This window comes from Cynocephalus volans, chromosome 8 (assembly GCF_027409185.1).
Source record: "Cynocephalus volans isolate mCynVol1 chromosome 8, mCynVol1.pri, whole genome shotgun sequence".
Taxonomy (NCBI): Eukaryota; Metazoa; Chordata; class Mammalia; order Dermoptera; family Cynocephalidae; genus Cynocephalus; species Cynocephalus volans.
In genome coordinates, this window is record NC_084467.1 from 120,801,145 (window position 1) to 120,822,566 (window position 21,422).

Genomic DNA, 21,422 nt, shown 5'->3' on the forward strand with positions numbered 1-21,422 from the left:
TAAAGATCTTGATGTAGGGAGAGTATCCTGGATCAGCTAGATGGGCCCAGTGTAATCACCAGGATCCTTGTAAGAGAAATGCAAGAGAGTCAGGGTCTGAAGGAGGTACGACAGAGGGAACAGAGCAATTGGAAAATGCTGCCCTGCTGCTTTGAAGATGAAGGATGGGGCTAGGAGGCCAGGAATGCTGGTGATCTTCAGATGTTAGAAAAAGAAAGGAAATGGTGGCTGGCTGGTTAGCTCAGTTGGTTACAGCGCGGTGCTGATAACACCAAGGCCCAGGGTTCGATCTCTGTACTGGCCAGCTGCCAAAAAAGAAAGAAAAGTCAAGGAAATGGATTCTTACCTAGGGTCTCCAGGAGAAATGCAGCCCGGCCAACCCATTTTAGACTTCTGACCTCCAGAACTGTATGAGAATAAATTTGTGTTGTTTTAAGCCACTAAGCTTGTGGCAAGTGTTACAGCAGCAATAGAAAACTAACTCACCCTCACTTCGCTTTTGTTTTTTTTAGACTTGATTAACTATAGAAAACAGGCTTAAAACCAGCCAAATTGTTCTCTGATCCTTATTTTACTGTTCTATTTTCAGTTAACAGATCATCTTAATTCTTTTAATTTTTACTGAATAGTCTGTTTCTCAACCTTTTGTTATCTAATCTCTCTCCCCTGAACCAGCTTTTTGTTCCAAGATTGCTCCTTCTCTTCTAGTCCCAAAAGCTTAAACCAGACCAGATAGTGTCCTATAAGCTTTATTTTTATATTTTTATGGCATGTGATATGTATTAATTTACTCCCCAGAGTCTTGAATGTGGGAGTCACAACATTTTTTTAATCAAATTAATAAAATATAGCTATTTAAATGTTAATTTAGCAATTATAAAATTGTCCAGGAAGGTCAGGGTAAGGGGTTTTGACTTGACATCATCTAAGAATTCCTCAAGGAGAAGGTCAGAGTTCAGAAGAATAAACTCATCACCTAGTCCTAAAAAGAACTTCCCTCTCAGGTAACCATATTTCTGTTAATGGTCCAATTCTCTCAGCCCCCCAGGCTCAGCTGATTACCTGTAATCCTGCCTCTGTCCTTCCTCCTACCATTTAGTTGTCTTATTTACTTTCTGATGTTCCTAGTAATGGGCCTTTTCATTCGGTGTCCCATTGTCACGCCTCCTGTTTAGCCTGGTAGGGAGATGAAGATAGTTTCTGATGCTTTCCAGTTCCCTGTTTGAGACCCATTCTGAACTTGGCTACAGAGTTCTCTCAAGCTGACAATAACCAGGAAAAAGCACACATTAAAGGAAACCACACATTTCCCAGCTAAATAAATGGTTCACTCAACACATACAATGCATAACCTTATTCAGTGCTCACAACAGTCCTGTGAGGGAGCTATGACAGTTACCTTCATCTTGCAGATAAGAAAACTGAGACCCAAAGAAGATAGGGGATCTGCCCAAATTCACACAGTAAATGACCGTGGTAGGACTCCAACTCAACCTCTTTTCATCATCTAGGGTCTTAATTACTATGCAGTATTGTCTCTCTTGTGTTGCTCAGATATTCTCATTGGCAATTGCAGGCATCTGATAAGTAGAAATGCGGGACAAGGTCATTCCTTCTTAAAGATTGCAGTGCAGAAATCAAGACATTTTGAAAGATGATGTTAATGGAAGAATAAATATTTTAAAAGTAAAGATACAAAAATTATGGATACAGGAGGCTACTTCAAAAAGTACGTGGCAAAATAGAACTAAAAGATAACATGAATCTTTCCATGAACTTTTTGATGTACCCTCACATAGCCAAAACTCATAAATAAAAGTATATCAGACAAAATAAAATAAAGGTGATATTTAAATCCAGAAACTTCACCTTAGCTCCAACTCTAACCATCTGTATGACCTCGGACAAGTCACCAAAACAGTTTGGGCCTGTTTTCTCAGCTATAAAAGAAGAAATTGATCTGTTACCCTGAACCAATTTTCAGTCTGTGATTCTAAGACAGTTATATTAGCAAAGGAAAAAAAAAAAAATCACATTCCATATATGGAGCAGAATCTATTCATTAATTTAATAGACTTTTATTGTGTGCCTCTGTGTGATCAAAATTGGGCTAGGCACTCATTTCTAGACTGTCACAATTGTCAATTGCCTTTGGTATTTTTTTAAGCCAGTATTCGTTTAATAAAATGTGTTCCATAATGGCTAATGACAGTTATATATTCCTTTCCCTCAGCTGCAGTTCAGCCATCTGCACTCACATTTTAGCATAATTACAAACATCAGGGCCCCATAGGATCAGGAAAGGAGAAAAAAGCTGAGCTATACGTAGAGGATCTGCAAAATAAAAGAATAGAGCGCAATTTAAAAAATAAATAATGTCTTTTGAACCCTCAGATGAGAATTTTGAGAAAATCTAAACTTACATTTTTCTCACTGTTACCAGCTAAAAGAGAAAGTATATGGCTATCTAGTCTCCCATGGTATGAAACTTCAGCTGCACTGTGACCAGTTACTAGAGATCAAAGTTACCAGTGAAGTGTGGATATGATGACAGACCTGCCTCGTGAGGAGCTGGTTCACTGGCTACATGAGGAAATGCAAAATAATAAGAAGCATGCTCAACATGCAAAACCTTTGTTATTATTATCTGTAAGAGCTAAAATGAAAGAAAGTGCTTGGTTGGACCTTGATGGTGGAACGAGCTCAGATTTGGGTCAGTCTAAGCTTTCAACACTGGTCTGAAAGGCATCAACAAAGAGAAAAATTATACAGGACAATAGAAACTACCTTTAAGGCCTCTGGTCACCAAAGTGGTAGTCAATGTTGGGGGAGGGCAAAACCAAAAAACTACTGAAACCAGGTTGTATAGAGTGATTAAGTTGTTTTATTTTGTAGATTGGTTTCATTAGCTTCCTTAAAAACCTTTACTGAAATAGATTCTGGGTTGAACAGGACCCACAGCTCACTATGGAAAAATCACAGATATCTGTACATGATCCAGACACACAGGAGGTTATTCCTGAGGAAACAGCCAACCTGGTGGGCTGGACAAAAGCCACTGTAAGGCCTGTATATTGTGAGAAAAAGAAACTGTCCATTTCCCCAAATAAATGCCAAGTGGAACACCCCAGATGAAGCAGCTGATGTGCTTAATATGCAAGCCATGTGGGACTGGCTTTATGATAATCAAGATATTCACCCTCTGAATATGCCTGTTACCTGGGTCATGGTAAATGCTGTGGGAAAGGGGCCCCTTTCCCTTTTGCATATAGTCTTATTGCTGCAAAACTGACAGTGATCTGGAAAGCCTTATCAAATTTGCTGTCTTACAGAGTCTAACAAAAACAGTGGATTAATTAATAAGGGGACAGGAAAAGGCAGAGGAGAGAGACAAGGAAATCTTCTGAAGAAGGTGAAAATGTTTCAAAGGTTTTTGAGAAAATAAAGTAAATACCGGAAACACTGATGGGACAAAAAAAAAAAAAAAGGAGGAAAAGGAGAGATGTATCACGGAACTCCTCCAAGCACAATGAAATCTTTAGATGGTTATGAAGAAATGGGATGAATAAAATAAACATTGATGGGGTTAAAACAAGGGTAAGGCCTAAAAATAAAAACATTTGTTTCCTGCATAAGGAAAAAAAAAAAAAAAAAGAAAGAAGGAAAGAAAAAATCAAACAAGTATCTTAATACAATATTATCAAAGGTTGGGCAGGCCAAAGGGATCTCTGGTGATCCCTCAACATTAAAGGGTCCCAAACATGTCCCTTTTATTTATCCCAGTTTGGAAAAATTTAAAAAGCCAGAAGACAAAGATTACAATGAGAAACATGACCTGCAGTTGCTTGGAGCAAAAGTCAGGCCACTCAATCAAGATAAAGATTGACAGGGCCGAGCCCGTGGCGCACTTGGTAGGGTGCTGCGCTGGGAGCGTGGCGATCCTCCCGCCGCGGGTTCGGATCCTATATAGGACTGACCGGTGCACTCACTGGCTGAGTGCCGGTCACGAAAAAACGACAAAAAAAAAAAAAAAAAAGATTGACAAAGGGGCCAGGGTCCCTGGGCGTGACCCCCTGCTGAGACCCAAAGCCATTTGCATATAAGTGCGTAAAATGGTCAGTGAGTAGAGAAGAAAAGTTTCTAGAACTCCTGGACACGGGAGCCCCATGCACTACGGTACAAAACCCATTGGTGAAGTCCTGACTTGGGCCACAGTTAGATTGAGAGAACATAAAAAGTGAAGGGTTGATAGGATTATGAAAGTGGAAATGTTTAAACAGGCTCTGTGTGAAGTAGATGTGTCTCTTTCACCTTATTGTATTACGGGGATAGACATTGTGTCTGACTGGGGAATGTTTCCCCTACCTAATACTGTAAAACAGAAGACATGCAAATCTGCACTCTAAGCAATGCTACTTGAACATACTAATGGGAACCAATAAGACTGCCCACACCCAAACAGTATAGAGCAGAATCTGAAGTGCTAGTGTGGACAAATTCTCTGTTTGATAGCTCTGTATGGAACATAGACTGGCGCTTATGGCAAAAGCCTGTAAGTGCCTTTCAGTGATGACTACTAGAATTTTGAACTAGAAAATTTCCATTTGAGGGGCAATTATTAGCTTGCTATTGAACATTAATTGAAACTGCCTCTAAGACTCAAGGACATAACATAATCTTGAAACCTGAAATAGCCATGATGTCTTGTTGGTGTCAGAGAAACACTCTGATGGAAAGGGCAGTGTCCAGAAATGTCCTATAACAAAATGAAAATAGTCTACACAGGATCATGCTGCCTGGGGAATGCAAGGGGGAGACATGAGCAGGAATCCTCTTTTTCCCTAGAACTGACTCTGGAACTGGGTGAAGAGCTGCCAGATTTTATCATGACTTGGTCAGTGCCCTGTAACCAGTGCTCAACTGCCTGACAAAGAGTTGCTTGATTTGTGGACAGCAGTTCCAAGGTGAATTAACAATATCCTGTTGGAAGGCTGTCACTCTGATCAAAGAAGACAAAAACAGACCAGCCCGGTGGGCTGAATTGCGTGCTGTTTTCCTAGCAATGATCGACAAATTAAACAATGATAAAAGCTCCTATGTTTCAGTTTCTTCTGACTTGTGCAGTAGCCAGTGTCCTGCCTACATGGTCAGATGGAAGGGCAATGGAAACCTGGCTTATTAAAGGGATGCCCACATGCGGCACAACCCTATGGAAATTACTGTGGGAATCTGAGGGGGGCAGAATAAAGTAGGACATGTCAATGGTCATCAGAAGAGCCTCCTTCCATGTTTGGAAGGTAACTGGAAAAGACAAGCAGATATCCCCTTGTGCTTACTTAAGGTGGCCACCTGGGTGCATGAAACGAGTGGACATGGGGGGACTGCAGCAGTGCAGAGATGGGATGAATCTGGGCAAGGTTCTCTTGCACACTATGAGGTGCAAAATGTCAGTAAGAGCTGTTCTGTTTTTCATCAGATGACACAGAGACTGCAGGTGGCTAGGTGGCAGATTCTCTGGTGGGAACACTCTGAAAATAGGTGACAAGTGAGACTGATACTGATAGCCCTGGGAAGCTACAAACGGTTCTTGACAGGAAAAGACACTAACCCTGGATTGGGCTTTGCTTACCGGGTGTTAGACGCAAATGCTCAGAGTGCTATAAAAGAACCAGAGCAGAAAATAGTGCACCTATTTGAACAGCCAGCTGTCATTTCTCCAGATCAAGAAACACACTTTACAGCCCAAAATGCCCAACAGTGAACAAAGAGATATCTTCCTCAGAATAAGTTTGATAGAGAAGTGGAATGGATAATCGAAACATCTGTTGTCTAAAACAGAAGATAAAAGCATGAAGGACTGGCTTACACACCTTCATGAGTGTGTGCTCACACTCAACATGAATGGGACAAAAGGAGTGTCTCCCCTAGATATTCCACTGCTTTTCTGGCGGATCTGGGGAAGATCAGGTGGGGAAGGATGCTGACATGACTATGCAATTCTTTCCAAGGGAGAAGGATGCTAATATAGTGGTTATAACATTTTTCTTTCTTCCTCACGTCACCTCAATTTTTTTTCCACCTGCTGGATGCACTGGTCACAGAGATAGGGCTCCAACTCTAAGTCGTGGGAGAGTGTATGATTCCTGAGGGCCTGCTGGGCAGACTGTGCCTTCAGCCCATCTAACAACATCAGTGTTAACAGTGAATGCAGTTATACTGCCTGCTAGTAAAAATAGCCCAGTGGTTCTCCATAATGTTACCCTATATGAACGGGAATGGACTGTGGGGGAGGCACTGGCTAGACTAGTGTTGCTGTCTGCATTGTAGACCAGCACAGTGGCCAAACCGAAAGTCCTTCTAAAGGTAGAAACATCTGAGTATAAATGAAGAGAAGGATAAATAGTAGCTGAGTGTAAATAAATAAATAAATGGGTTATGAAATAAGGAAATCTAATATTACATTAACAAAGCAAGAAATGATATTATGTCTTAGCTCAAGTATAAGAGATGTCTGCAAAGGTAAAGTCATATGTTGCTGAGCCCACTCCTGCTTTTGGAACCTGGCGATATTGAATGGAAGCCTGCAAACCTGAGTGGCCTCTCCCTCGGAGACATTTTCGTATGATATGATGATGAACTGGATGAATTATTAATGACTGAATGTATTCTAGTAATGTGCTAGTAGCCTTTGACTTTTACGATTGTTTTACTGTAGGGGCTCATGGCCAGAGACCAGGAATTAGGCTTGGTGACATGATATGAAATACATATTTGGTCTCTGCTGCCAGTTCCTGTCACAGAGCTCCTAAAACATTTGTAATTTCCTGAGCAATAGGGATGTTAGGAGCATCTTTTGTTCTAATGAGGTCACCATTGGTGGGCTTCTGGGTGGGACTAGCCACCAGAAAGATCAAACCTTGATTAGAAACTTGGAGCTTTCAGACCTACTTCCTCTATCCTCTGGAAAGGAAAGAGGGGCTGACGATTGAGTAAATAATCAATGATGCCTACTTGATAAAGCCTGAACAAAAATCTCTAAAGTACAGGGTTCAGGGAGCTTATGGGTTGGAGAACAAGAACATATTGAGGTGCTGGGAGGTGATGTGCCCAGAGACGTCATGGGAGCTCTGCTTCCCTTCCCATATACCTTACCCTGTGTACCTCTTCATCTGGGTGTTCATCTGAATCCTTTGTAATACCCTTTATAATAAACCAGTAAATGTAAATAAATGTTTCCCTATGAGACATTACAGCAAATTATTGAACCCAAAGCAGGGGTTCCAAGAACCCCCAATTTATAGTCAGACTTGTGATTGGCATCTGAAGGTGGGGGACAGTCTTATGGGACTGAGCCTTTTTTCTGTGGGATCTGGTGCTCATTCCAAGTAGCTAGTGTCAGAATTGAATTGAATTGTAAGACACCCAATCGATGTCTGCAGAAAATTGGAGAATTTCTTGGTATGGAAATCTACACATTTGGTGTCAGAAGTGAAGTGTTGTGTGAGGAGAAAAAAACCCAAAACAATTTGTTTTTCTCATTTAGTGTAAAATGCATGCCATGAAGAAAGGAAACACCTATTTGCCTAAGAAGGAAAAAAATTCCAATCAATCATCTTTGTGAAAAGAAAAATTGTTTCCTCCTACCAGACTCAGAATCATTTTCAGTTTGTCTACACAAATCTCTGATTTTAACAAACAATCCATCTTTTATTCAAATCATAAAAAACAGCAAGGGTGCATGAGTATAAATGAGTGTGTCTGTGCATGCATGTGTGAATTTAAGTGACATATTTGTTTTGCTCTGGGGGTATTCAGAAGCAAGATCTAAGATTCTGGAAGCTTGCAATCAGAAAGCATCTGACAACCAGACCTTCTGGAAAAGTCTTTGATGTGACCTTCATTGTTGACCTTGTCCCAAAGTGCTCAGGTCATTTGATCTCATGCTCCTGTTGACTCAGGTATATCTTGTAAACTATCACTTAAAATAAGTTGCCAAAATACAGGAAGCTATTTTTTTTAATAGACCATCTTGATTCTTTCTAAACTTCCTGAATTCTCTAGACAAATGCCTCATCAAGAAACAGATGTTCTGCACAAGAACACATCAAAAAATGGTAGATTGACCAAAACATCTCCACACACTTCACTACTAAAAATAAACCCTTGCAGAGTATAGCACTTCACATTTTTACTAGTACTTTACTTCACACTGCATCTCTTTCTCTGACTCTAATATGATAGCTCCAAAATCCTTCTAGAATGTAGGGTTTTAAAGATTTAAGTGAAAACCTATCCAGATGAGCTAGGTGCTGTTTTGAGAAGTGTCTGGGAAGCAGTTGGGAAGAAGGCCATGGAGAATATAGAATAATGGTCTTAGCCTCATTTGTGGTTCACAAAGCCAACATGATCATCAAGTATCTACTATACAAACCATTCAAAAGCTGCTTGGCTGAATCCTTTAAACCCTGAAATATTTTTGAAGGAGAAAAAAAAGAAAATGTCAGGTAAGTTATTTTACCTGGACACGGTAACTCAATGGAATGCTTTGTCAAGAAATACCCTATTTGGATTTTCTAGGAGCTCTACAATCAGGGTAAATTAGCACAAAGGCACACGTATATTAGCTGTGTTGTTAATGCATGCTTCCTATAATTCGGTTGATTGCACCTACAGATTTTCCAGGAAAGACCCAATTTCTCATGCCTAGTCTAGAGACAACACCTATGTCCGCATTTTGGTTGGAAATTGCAGTTGCAGTACATATGTGAGGGTATTTCAAAAAGTTCGTGAAAACATAGAAATAAAAGATAATACAAATCTTCCCATAAACTTTTTGAGGTACCCTCATATATATCTGACATGGATTCACGCAGTCAGAAGCAGTCTTCATAGCACTTCCAAGAACTGTCAGTACTCCAGGATCTACCCAGTGGGTGGATAAAAATTGTTTAATTATGTAAAGGCTTAGACTCTTACATAGCCTGACTCACCCTTCTCATCCCAGCCTGATGAAAAAGTGATGGAAACTCTTTCACTGTTAAGGCGAGGGCTGAGTCTCCCTCTGGGCAGGTTGAGAAGGGCATGAGTGGGCCACCCCTTCCACAAACTGGAGAAAAATGTGACATAGCGTAAGAGTGGTCAATGGTGCCGCATTCCCAAAGTCAGATGTGTCTGTGTCCTAGCTTTACTTTTTCCCTCAAGGAACCCACCCTCTTGAGATAAGAGAGAACTAAGTTAACTGTAAACAAAGTGCAAGAATCACAGGCTGTTAGAGTCTTTCTAATTTATCCTCGTGTTGTACAAGAAACTGAGACCATCCTTTTTCTTCAGGGAATTCACCAAAATAAAAAAAGAGTCACTTTCCACTGCGTGCGTGCGTGCGTGCGTGCGTGCGTGTGTGCGTGTGTGTGTGTGTGTGTGTGTGTGTGTGTGTGTGTGTATACTTTCACAAACTGGGAGTTTATTCTGAATTTGTCACAAGTCTTTTAAAGAAATATGGGGTTCTTCATTGAGTCTGTTGAGATCAAAAGTGGTGGAAAGAAAATTACACATTTTTAATTGATTGCTTCTTTTAAGCTACGTTCAGAAGTTTGTTCCCTGGCCTTCCTAGATGACTTGGATGAGATGAAAAATTAGAATGAAAATAATATCTTTCCTCAAAATACATGGTGTCCAAATTCAGAGTAATAAGGTGTTGGGGCTAGAAGGAGTGTTAACAGGATCATGTCCTATCACAAATAGAAGAGAGATGCCCTGAGGGGGAAATGGCTAGTGACCCCCCCCCCCCCCCCCCCCCCCCCCCCCCCCGCTAGTTAGTAGAAACCAAGTTTACAGCTCAGGACACCTGGGTTTCCCATTCAGTACCTTTCCCACATGTTATACAGTCTCTTCTACTTGTATCTAAAAATCCTGTGTTCTACAAATAAATTGCAAAGGAAAAAAAAAAAAATACAGGAAGCCTATTGATTAAGAGAGATTTAAGAGCTCGCCCAATCCCAAAATATGACGCTTTTTGGATCCTGATTCAAACAATCCAACTGCAGTAAGACCATTGAGAAAGTCATACGTTGGATGTTTACTGGATATTTACTAGTATAAAAGAATTATTACTATTTTTAGAGATGATCATGGTTTTTAATGAGTCTTCTAATGTGTTGTAGAGAGTTGTTATGTTTTTTTAAAAAGATAGATGTTGGAAGAGTTATGGATGAAATGTTAAAACATACCATATGATTTTACAAATTCATCTGTTTTGTTTGTTTGTTTGTTTGTTTGTTTTTGTGGTTGGCTGGTACAGGGATCCAAAGCCTTGATCAATTAATCTTTATTATTCAAAAAAAGATGAGGTTTTGTTGAAGAAGGATGGAAAGAAATATGTTTTATCAAAGGCCTAGACAAATAACTGGCAGACTTAAATTATGTTCTCCTGACTACCTACAAAGAGGAAAAGGACAAAAGGAAATTAATTATTTAATAGGGGTCCACCTACTAAAAACTAGTCACCTTATATGTATTATTTTATTTATATCTTATAGCACCTCTCCCGGCGAGATAAATACCCTCATTTACACATGAAGAAATGAAGCTCAGAGAGGTTTAGCGACTTCCCCAAGTTCAAGTTCACACAGCTAAGAAGGAATAGAGGTGGATTATGACCACTGTTCTTTCCTCCCCATCACCTCACTTTTCAAGTGCTGACGTTCAGGCAGGGAATAGACTGATAGACTGTGAACTCACATACTTCCTACCTGCATTTTCTTTTGTAATTTTAGGATTAACTTTCTCAGGAAGTCAGAAATAATCTTTCACTGTCTTTATCCTTTGGGTGACTCAGCCTTTAAAATACAGTGCAGATCCAACGTTATCTTGAAACTTCAAAGGAAGAGATAGGAACCTGTTATCTTCTGGCTTCCAGCCATATTCTGGCTCCTGTTACTAATGATTGATCTTGACCGAATTAATTAAAGTTTAGCTCCTTTGCTCTGCAGCCAGCAGGACAGGCAAAAGCCATTAACATGGGCCTCAGAGACATAAATAAACTTCCTCCCTAGATATTATCTATCCCATAATAGTCTGTAGTCCTTGCTAAAGAAGGAGAAACAAACTAGATAATTTTTCGGGGAATGCTTTAAAATGTAAGCTTCCAGGATCTAAAAGTGTTTTGAATTAGTGATTAAACATAGCCCAGACTAAGCGAAGGAAAGAAAAGAAAGGAAACTAGTGAGAAGACAGAATGTAATTCATTAAAGCTGTGACAGCTAACTGCATGAGAAATAGCCCAAGCAGGACAATTTCCTAAAGTTTACCAATAGCCCAAGGCACACCATCATTAGAAACAAAAGAAGACTCACCTCTTTAACAAGATTTTCCTGATGAAATTACACAAATGGTGGTTCTGCTCTACCTTTCTTCCTCTCCTAATCCCGGCTCCCCCTCTCCTCCAGCAGGAATCCATCTTGATTTAGCAACATACATTCTTTCTCCCATTGTGGCCTAAAATGTCACTGCTGATACTGATATTGTTCTCCCCAATCCTTTGGGAAAGCAGAGAAAACACCAGGCTGGCCTGGCAGCAGTCTGTCTCCACTTGCTGTAAATTCTTTCGTGTATTCTTTCAACGAAATATTTATTAGGTGCCTACTGCATGCCAAATACAGATTGTCTTCTCAGGAATTAAATTCTTTAGGCAAAGAGGGAAAAACAGTCTTTCCCCCTGAGCAAATCTCTTCAGTCCTCAGCCTTGGGCACTCAAGAAGTTCCCATACAACCATATGCGGGTTTTCCTCCTTGCTTTACTCTGAGAAATATTATGGACTGTATACTGATGTCAAAACATCAGCTAACCTTGCAGTCTCCTCTCACCTCTGTGCCTTTGCACATGCGGGCCTGCCCCCTTCCTTCTTTCTTTTCTTCCTATTTAGACCTGGCTAATCTTCTGTCCCTTAAGACAGTTCAAGCAACATTCCTGTAACTTCTTGCAAAGTCTTCCCTGACTACCAAAAACTCTATGAATGAGTCCCCACACACTCCTTCCACTTTTGTGCTTCTTAGCATGCTGTGTATTTATTCTTTATAGTGGATTGCAACACTGAGCATTAATTTTTCTTATTTATCTTCCTAACTGGGCTGAAAATTTCCTTGAGAGCAGGGCCTGGGTCTTTACTCTGCATGCTTAAGTCAAGTACACAAGTTTGAAAGGCAATCCAGAGAAATAATAGATATTGTTTCACCAATAAGAATCAAAACAAAGTTGATCTTAGTGACTTCCCATCCAAATTTTATTAAATACTTCATTCACTTTCTTAACACTATAAAGTTTTACTGCAATATTTTCAATTATATCACTAGACTATCAGCTATAGTAAGCTTCAAATTCACACTTATTCCCAGCAGGCATGTTAAACCCAGCTAGAGGCTTTTCCACAACCTCTTAAGGCTTTTTTGATGATCCTTTATTCATTCCAATTGAGCTATCACTTGTTCAAGTTTATTGTCACAGTCTTTAATTTACTTAGTGCTATCTTTTTTCTACAATTGGCCCAAGGATGTGCTCATGCCTTTGGAAAGTCCGTATTTACTTAATCTTGCAGACCCAGGGGCGTTGACCCACTGGTGTTTCCAAAGGCTTAAAATCTTAAAAGATTAGTTGATTAGTAACCCCACTTATTAGGTGCCTTTACTCTAAATTGTCCATACCTGACCCACATAAATCAGAGAAGAAGGAGAAAAATGGAACGTTTAGTAAAATAATACATTTTTAAAACAAATAGAATTTTTAAAAATTAAAAATAAAATTTTAAATAATAAATTTTAAAAATCACCTTTCCCATTTACTTTCTATATCACCTGAAATTCCGAGCATTGCCACTCACTTGAGGTAACCAGAAGCCCCTGTGTGAACTGTGGATTAAACACATTACATGCCATTAGCAATCTTTATAGTCTTAAACAGAAATCATATCTATGCCAGACACCTACAGCAGTAAAGGGTTTGTGACACTTTATTAATGTCTGAAAATTCTTTGTCAGAACCTGAGTCTTAGTTACGCCTTTACTCCCCTTGTTAGTTTAGTAGACTGTGAACTTGCTACTAAGACTAGTCAACACTGATGAACAAAGACAATAATAACCACACTGGTTGCTTTATAATTTGGTGAAGACTTTTTGGGAATCATAATGACAGCACTTTATTTCAGAATATTTGATCTATTTCCAAAGAGCAATATTTACATTAAAAATTAAACTTGGATGGAGAAATTCAAGAAACTCAGAAAATAAGACAAGTTTTTAAAAGAAACCTAAAATTCAAAGTCAAAAGTCACTGGTAAAAATAAGATCTTCAATTGACTCAAATCTTTCCTTTTTAATTGACTGTGTAAGATTCCCACCCATACAGTACGGTCTCAATATGCCAGAGGTTAGAAATTGTGTGGTGCTGGCCATTCATTTCTCAAATGTTTGGATTATTTGTCTTTTTAAATATATAAAAATAGGTGAGGTCTGCCTTGAGTTTTAATGAGCAATAGTCCTAAAAGTCTAAATAAATAAACAAAGAATAGTTTCTACAAATATGTCAAAGTTCACTCTAGCTTAATGCTTCCCTAGACATTAACAAAAGAATTTTTTTTTAGGATTAAATTTCCCCTTAGACCAAGTAAATTATGCTTTCTCATAAACCAGTATTAGAATTACTAAGTTTCTTCCGCCACAGTTCAGCGGTTTCAGCCTAGGGTTGGGTCTTTGACGGTTGTTCATTATTTGTCTTTTCTCTGCTCCCACACTTTTAGAGAAAAATAAAATAGGAAAAATTTCCCTTTTTTTTTGCATCTCTCACTGCACTGAAACAAGATGTATCTCACTTCATTTACACTATATTGGAATGAAAAGGATATTAGAGGACAACAAATCCAACTTTTACTTATTAAATTAGAAAACAGAGTCCTAGGAAAGAGAAGTAACCTGCTGAGGAACACAAATTCAGATCCTGACAAAATTGAATCTGCTCCTTCCTCCTTAACTAGTACTCTTTCCACTATGATAAATGACAATATGTTAATCAGATTTTAGCAAAGTGAATTCTATTTTCAATGCAATATAGAAGTTGCAACTTAACTCTTCAGCAGAGCTTTCCATTAAAAACAGATTTGTTTTTTAATGAGTATTTATCGTCCTCATTTATTTTATATAAATTTTTAAATATCTTTATCTAAGCATTGAGGCTTATCCATGTTCCTCCTATTGCTTGGGGAGAAGACATGAAAAGGTGGGAGCCCGAGGGTGTGAGGGAGGCGTGAGTCAGAGTCTAGAGCCATGGAAGGCAGGGCTGGAAGCATTTGTTCAAGTATCATTTTACTCTTAGAATAGACCATCTTAGATCCTTTCCATGGCTGTGTGCTAACAACTTCATAGTTCCATAATTCCATTTCTTCAAAACATTCCTCTCAGGCAACATTGTAATTACAAATATAACTCTATTTATAATGATAACAGATCATGAAAAAATATTTAATAGCACCCAGTAATTGCAGGATTCATATTCCAGTAAATTAAAAGGATCAGTCTATGCAAGAGAAAAAGAAACAAAAAAGAAAAAAAGAAGAAGAAGCTTGCTCCTTGGCAACTCTTTAATATTCTACGTGAATATTAGTTATGTCATGGGGCATAAGAATTTACTGTGCATTAGAAGATACACAAAGTGATTCAATATTAATGTTGATAGTGAATCAGATATAAAACAGTAATAGAAATCATTGAAAGAAATGTCCCATTCAAGTGTCTCAGTAAACATTATGCATATTTATAAGAACATATATGGAAAAAATTAGTAACAATGTCAAACTTAAAACAAACATTTATTGATGACTCACTAAATGCCAAGCAGTGTGTCATATGATCACAAAATGCCTGGCAGACTGATGTTACAATTATTCTAGAGTTAATTGTTCACCAATTAATAAGGTAAGATTTATCCACTACATGAGAGTACACAAGAATTTCAAATAAGAAGTGGCTAAAGGCATCCATTAAAGTTGTTAAGTTGCAATTCTAATAGTCGTTAAAATAGAAAAGGAAATAATTAGGCATTGTCTCATATTCAAGAAACTTTGAATGGCTTTCAGCTCTGTGTGCTCTCCTTATTTCTTAGGCTTTGAATAGAGTAGGTAAGAGGGAGGGATAGTCTGATAGCAATAAACAGTATCCAGCATTAAAAACTGTCCTCCTCCCCAAGGTTGGTCCAATGGACACTACGGATCCCCTATTTACAATCTAACTACTATGGTTTAACTGCTTTTAGTTTCTTTTATATGCTTTTAAGAAATCATCTGTCCTTTTGACAGCAGGGAGTAAGGCTCCCTGTAGAATTTATTTTCACACACTAGACAGTATTGTTGGAAACAAATTCCTATGCTACAATGTTATTGCCTTAAAAATTATTTTGAGGTTATTTCTAGGGTGGATGTCATCATAAAGAAGACCTCTTCTGTAAGACACAGATATCATAGATGGCCCATTAAGCAACATAACCCTCTTAGACAATCATTGCCAGTGCCTTTAGGGATGGAGAGTTGCACAAGAGTCATCTTTTATTTTCTTTAAAACATGAAGAATCAAACCAAATTTAACCAAATCCATTCTTAATAAGAGGAGAAACAGCCCCACTTCCGTGCATCAGGTAGGATTTTCTAACAAGTAAGACACTAGTTCTTCTATTTACTTAGCCTAGATACTTAGGATTCTCTCCAGAATATTGTCCAGACTAAGGACAACCAGGTAGCCTCTAAGAAAGAATGCTAACTAATAAATAACCTCTGTGTTTGAAGAGTTTTCTTCTGTCCAGCAATCCAGCTACTTCTGTCTGATGTGGTTAGACTATAAAGAACAATGACAGATCCCCTCTGCCTCATTGCAAACCTGCCTTCCTCTCTCAGTCCTTGGACATTAATAAGGGTTAACATTTATTCGGTTCTACTATGTGCCACACATTGTTCTGTGTCATATAATTAATTAATTTGATCCTTATAACCAGCCTGTGAGGTAGACAATGTTAGTATTTCCATCTTAGAGATAAGGAAACTGAGATAGAGATAGGTTAAATAAATTTCCCAAAGCCACACAAACAGTAAGTAGTGGAGCCAGAATTCAAACCCAGACAGTTTGATGTTGGACTCTAAATTCTTAAACCACAATTTTTTTTTTTTTTTTAAACTCTGAGATTCCTATAAAATAGGCATCTCCTTGAAGGGAATGATGTCCTGGATATTAAATGATGTATGAATTATCCCATGTTGTATCGGTTTCCTAGCTTGGATCTTTCAGAATCTCTGTACAGTTTACAGGGAAGAGACAATTCCTAGTCTACAATCGAGCACCTGTTCCACCTCAGTTTAGCCACAGACTACAGTGCTTCTATTGCCTCCCTTGAGTAAAGATTCTCTATATCTCCATCTGTTAAACCAAAATTACTTCATTCTCACCTTTCCAGGCATGACTGGGGCAGAGCTGCAAGTCCTTTGCACATTTTGGCAAGTGGCTTAGCTCCTCAGCTTTGAGCACAGCTTCTCAACAGCAAAGCGAGTCCTGGAATACTTCGAAACTGTCTAGAACTGCCTTTCCCTCTGAGGAATATATAAAGGCTCTACCCCAGCCCTCTGTCGTTCTGACCAATCCAGAGCCTTAGAGGAAATTGCAGGCTAGACAGCAGAGCTGGAATGCTTTCTTTGCTGCAGGCACTGCCGCAGCATGCTTTCAACTGGTCTTATCACAACACTCTTGCTGATTTGACCAGGCTGGGGTTAGTCCCTAAATCATGCACAGGTCGTTCATGTTTGAACTAGTAATCTCAGGCCAACCACAGCAAAGATGTGGGCTTTCATGTAAAGCAGAGTGCCTTGAGCTACTTCACATCTATCAAAGTCATAGATTATTAGGACTGCAAGTGCCTTGGAGTTCATTTATTTCACAATGGAGAAAATTGAGATTTAGGGAATCTAGGGAATGCGTAGGTGAGTACCTACCTTGTTCCTGGCACACAGGTGGGTGCTAGGAGTTCAGGGAAGAAAGAGGCACTCACCGCTCTCAAGACCCAGAAGCATATTCTATCAATACAATGTAAGTGAGCCGTGGGATGTTGGAAGACTTCAAGGGCACCAGGTAAGACTTTCTGGAGCTAAGTGATGGAGGAGACAAAACGACTCCTTATATAAATCAAAGCACATACAAATAATTACTATATACTCTTTATGAATTCACATGTCTGTGAAGTTACTAAAAAAATGATCTGGAAGACCAATACAGCAAAATTTTAACAGGGATTGAGTGTGATCAAAGTGGGAAAAGAGTAAATGATTTTATCCCCCAAAACTCTTCTAATTCTGTAAGTGGTCTTCTGATTACTCTCTGCTTTGAAGACTAGGTTAAGTAACTCCTCAGCCTCCCCCGCACCAATCCACCCACCCATTCTTGTCTCAGCTTGTTTTCCCTTCCCCTTCAACATTTTCCTGCCTCCCAAAACTCAAGGAGTATTCCACCAAAATTTACCTGAATTGTGTCTTATCCTGTCGGGGTCCAAGGTGCTGATAGTATGTAACATGTAATGTGAATGCCTAAGGAGCATACATGAGTTCATGCTAAAAATAAGCAGCATTGCATGATCTGTAAGAAAAGCTCTAAATACGGAATTGAAGATCATTCATGCAATTTTGCCTTTTATTTGAAATTTTTGTCTTCAATGACTCCCTCCCTGTACACTCTTTTTTTCAAACTGTTGATCAAGACCTGTTAGTGGCTAATAAAGTCAATTAAGTATATTATGACCTGATATTTTCAATTAGATAAATAGAATAGACTAATAACCAATGCACTGCATGTAGAAAGTTAAGTATTATTTTCTGAAATTTTTGATTTAATTATCAATATGTATATGTGCACAGGGTCATTAAATAAATTATGTTTCTATGGGTTATAATCAAAAAGGTTTGAAAGCTACAACTCTAATGTGTATACACACACACACACACACACACACACATATTTTTTTAACAAGGAGGAATCCTGTTGTATTAGTTCATTTTCTGTTGCTCATAACAGAATGTCTGAACCCAGGTAATTTATATAGAAGTGAAATTTATTTCTTACAGTTTTGGAGGCTGGGAAGTCCAAGGTCAAGGGGCACATTTGGTGAGGACCTTCTTCTTGGTGGGGACTCTCTACAGAGTCTTGTGGTGTTGCAAGATATCACACGGTGAGAGCTGAGTGAGACCATGTTAACGTACTTCTTCCTGTCCTTATTAATCCACTAGTGTCATTCCTGTGATAACCCACTTATCCATTAACCCATTAATCTACAAGTGGATTAATCCATTCATGAGGGCATAGCCCTCTTGGTCCAATCACCATCTAAAGGCCACATCTTTCCAATACCATATTGGGCATTAAGCTCCAAATGAGCTTGGGGGGAGGGGTAGACATTAAAATAATAGCACCTGTCATATTCACCTTTGTACCCCTAGCACTAAGCACAATGTCAGGCATGTAGACATCTACAAATATTGCTTGAACTAAACAGTTGCCCAAGTTCTGCCATTAACTGGCTAAGTAAATATCAGCCAATCAATTAATTGTGGTTTTTTAGAGACATAAACACTGATGTTGCCTGTTGAGTCTTACAGTGGGAATATTAAAACTAGAAGAGGAGACTCACTGGGAAAAGAGCCTAAATCACTGTTTGATACCCAAGGGGCCTTGAGGAGATAATAATATAAGGGAAAAAATGTAATGTAGAGCAATGGAGGCTAATGTCTTGGCCAGGACTGAAAATCAAAGCAGATTTCTGACTGTCCCAAAAGACTTGGTATGATAGACTATTCAAGAATAAAAAATTATCTCAGCCTTACTAAAACCTGAAATAAAAAAAATTAGTAAAAGTAAATACTAAATCTGATAAATAGTTGTCTTTAAAAACTTGATAAAGATGGAATAGCCAGATAGAATGTAAAAAAAGGAGCACGTTCTAGAAGCAGAAAATAAATGGTGCTTACCAGGGGCTGGGGAAAAAGAAATTGAGGAGTTGCTGTTCAATGGGTATAAAGTTTTAGTGATACAAGATGAAAAATTTCTAGAGATCTGGTGTACCACATTGTGCCTAGAGTCAACAATACTATACTGTACTATACACTTTGAAAATTTGTTAGGAGGATAAATCTCATGTTATTTTTTTTAACTACACACAAAAAGAGAATATGCTCATGTAAAATAAATTTGAAGTCTTTTAAAAATAAAGTGAAGTATTTTTTAAATTTCCTTTCCCTTCTAAGCATCCCTCAAAACAATAATAAATGTATAAAAAAGGTACAAGCTACAATGGCAAAAAGAGAAACAGACCATCACATTCTGAGTGATTTCAACCTCTTCATAGAAGGTGAAAAGGGGTGGTTAGGAGTTGCTTTGGATTGAACTGTGTCCCCCAAAGTCCATGTATTAGAAACTTAACCCCCAATGTGACAGTGTCAAGAGGGTAGGAAATCCTATAATATTAATTGAAAGGTGGGGCCTTGAAGAGGTGATTATATTGTGAGGACCATGCCCTGATAAATAGATTAATAAGTTGATGGTTTCATGGAGGTCATGGGCTTGGCTCTGGGCGCTTTAAAAAGAGAAGGAGTGAGTTAGCTCTCTCTCTGCTTTTGCCATTTTTCCATGTGATAACTGTGTTGTTGTGGAGTTACCACCAAAGAAAGGCCTTCACCAGATATGTTCCCTGGATTTTGAACTTACCAGCCTCCAAAATTTTAAGCAATAAATATTGTTTCTTTATAAATTATCCAGTTTCAAGTATTTTGTTATAAGCAACAGAAATGGACTAATACAGATGTGATAACTAACGAAGCAGGAAAAGGAATTCAGGGGATACACCAAAGAGGTATCTATCTGCCCTGGAGGATGCCACAAGGGTTTGGACTCCAAAGTGCTAGATATTACAGAAGGCAGGAGTTAGCTATGTAGGTGGAAGTAGTGGGAGAAACTGAAAGTTTTCATCAGATGAAAGGGTCTCTTGCCCACACAACTACTCTGATCCATTTCTAATTCATTTTCTTAACTAAATCACGTATACATTTCTTTGTTTTAACTATTATTAGCAATATATTTATTGAGATGAATTTTATAGCTTCCAATCTGCAAACCTCTTGGACTATGTGTTAGATGGTGAACAGGCATCTACCCACTAATTAATCTCCCTAATTGCTGCAGAGAGTTTCACCTAAGGCCTGCTAGGAGCACGCGGAGTAAACAGAGGCAAGGCTTTCACCTCACATGTTGCTTGATTTCTTTCTTTCTTCGTGATAAGTTCTAAAAACTACATACAAGCATAATTTATAACTCTGCCACCCAGAAGTATATACTATAAACAGGTGGTGATATGTGTTTCTGTGCTTTTTTCTTTAAAGAAATAAAGAGACAGCAGAGAAAACCGAAGTCCCTTAAAATGACCACTCCCATTTCCACTCTTTTCCCACTTCTATCACACCCCATCCTTATTAAGATTTTGGTGTGTACTCTTCCAGATCATTTTTTAATATCTTCATTGAAATTTGTGCTATGATGTGAACATGTCCCCCAAAATTCATGTCTTGAAACTTAAATCACCAACACGATAGTATTAAGAGGTGGGGCCTTTATAAAGTGATTAAGTCATGAGGTTGCAACCCTGATGAGTGGGATTAGCACCCTAATAAAAGGGCTTGAAAGAGTGGGTTTTTTCTCTTCTGCTCTTCTGCCACCTGAAGACACGGTGTTTGTCCCCTTTTACCCTTCCACAATGTGAGGGCACAGCCACAAGGTGCCATCGTGAAAGCAGACAGTAGCCCTCATCAGAAACTAAACCTGCTGACATCTTGATTTCGGATTTCCCAGCCTCCAGAACTCTGAGAAATAAAATTCTATTTATACATCACTCAGTCTCCGGTATTTTGTTAATTAATACCATTTCTCTTCAAACTATTCCAAAAAATTGAAACAGAGGCCATTCTCCCAAACTCATTCAGAGGCCAGTATAAACTGGGTACCAAAACCAGACAGAGATACAACCAAAAAAGATAAAACTACAGACCAATATTTATGCAGATCTGAAAAGAAGTGTCATTTAAAAAAATACTTTTTTCATGGGTTCTTTTCTCATTGTAAATTCTTATTTTATTTCTGATTTCTCCCTTTTTCTTTTTTTCTATTTTTAATTGAAATGTAGTCGATTGTATATGTCTATGGGGTTGAGAGTTGAATATCAGTATCTGTGTGCAATATGTTATGCTCAAATTAGTATTGCTCTTCTCAATGTTGTGCTAGAGGTATTAGATAATTACAATTAAGGGAAATCAATACAGGCATAAGAATTGGTAAAGAAAAAAATCTCTTTTTGCAGAAGACAT

The 21,422-nt window shown here is 38.5% G+C and overlaps 1 protein-coding gene across 1 annotated transcript in view; it reads right to left on the bottom strand.

The window, feature by feature from the left end:
* RGS5 (regulator of G protein signaling 5) overlaps positions 1–16,584 on the bottom strand; it is a 54,682-nt gene extending 38,098 nt beyond the window's left edge. Inside the window, exon 1 of the mRNA XM_063105584.1 lies at positions 16,476–16,584. Within this exon, the coding sequence (XP_062961654.1) occupies positions 16,476–16,519 (44 nt within the window). The 5' untranslated portion in view covers positions 16,520–16,584. The remainder of the gene's footprint in view (positions 1–16,475) is intronic.
* Between the last annotated feature and the right edge of the window lie 4,838 nt (positions 16,585–21,422).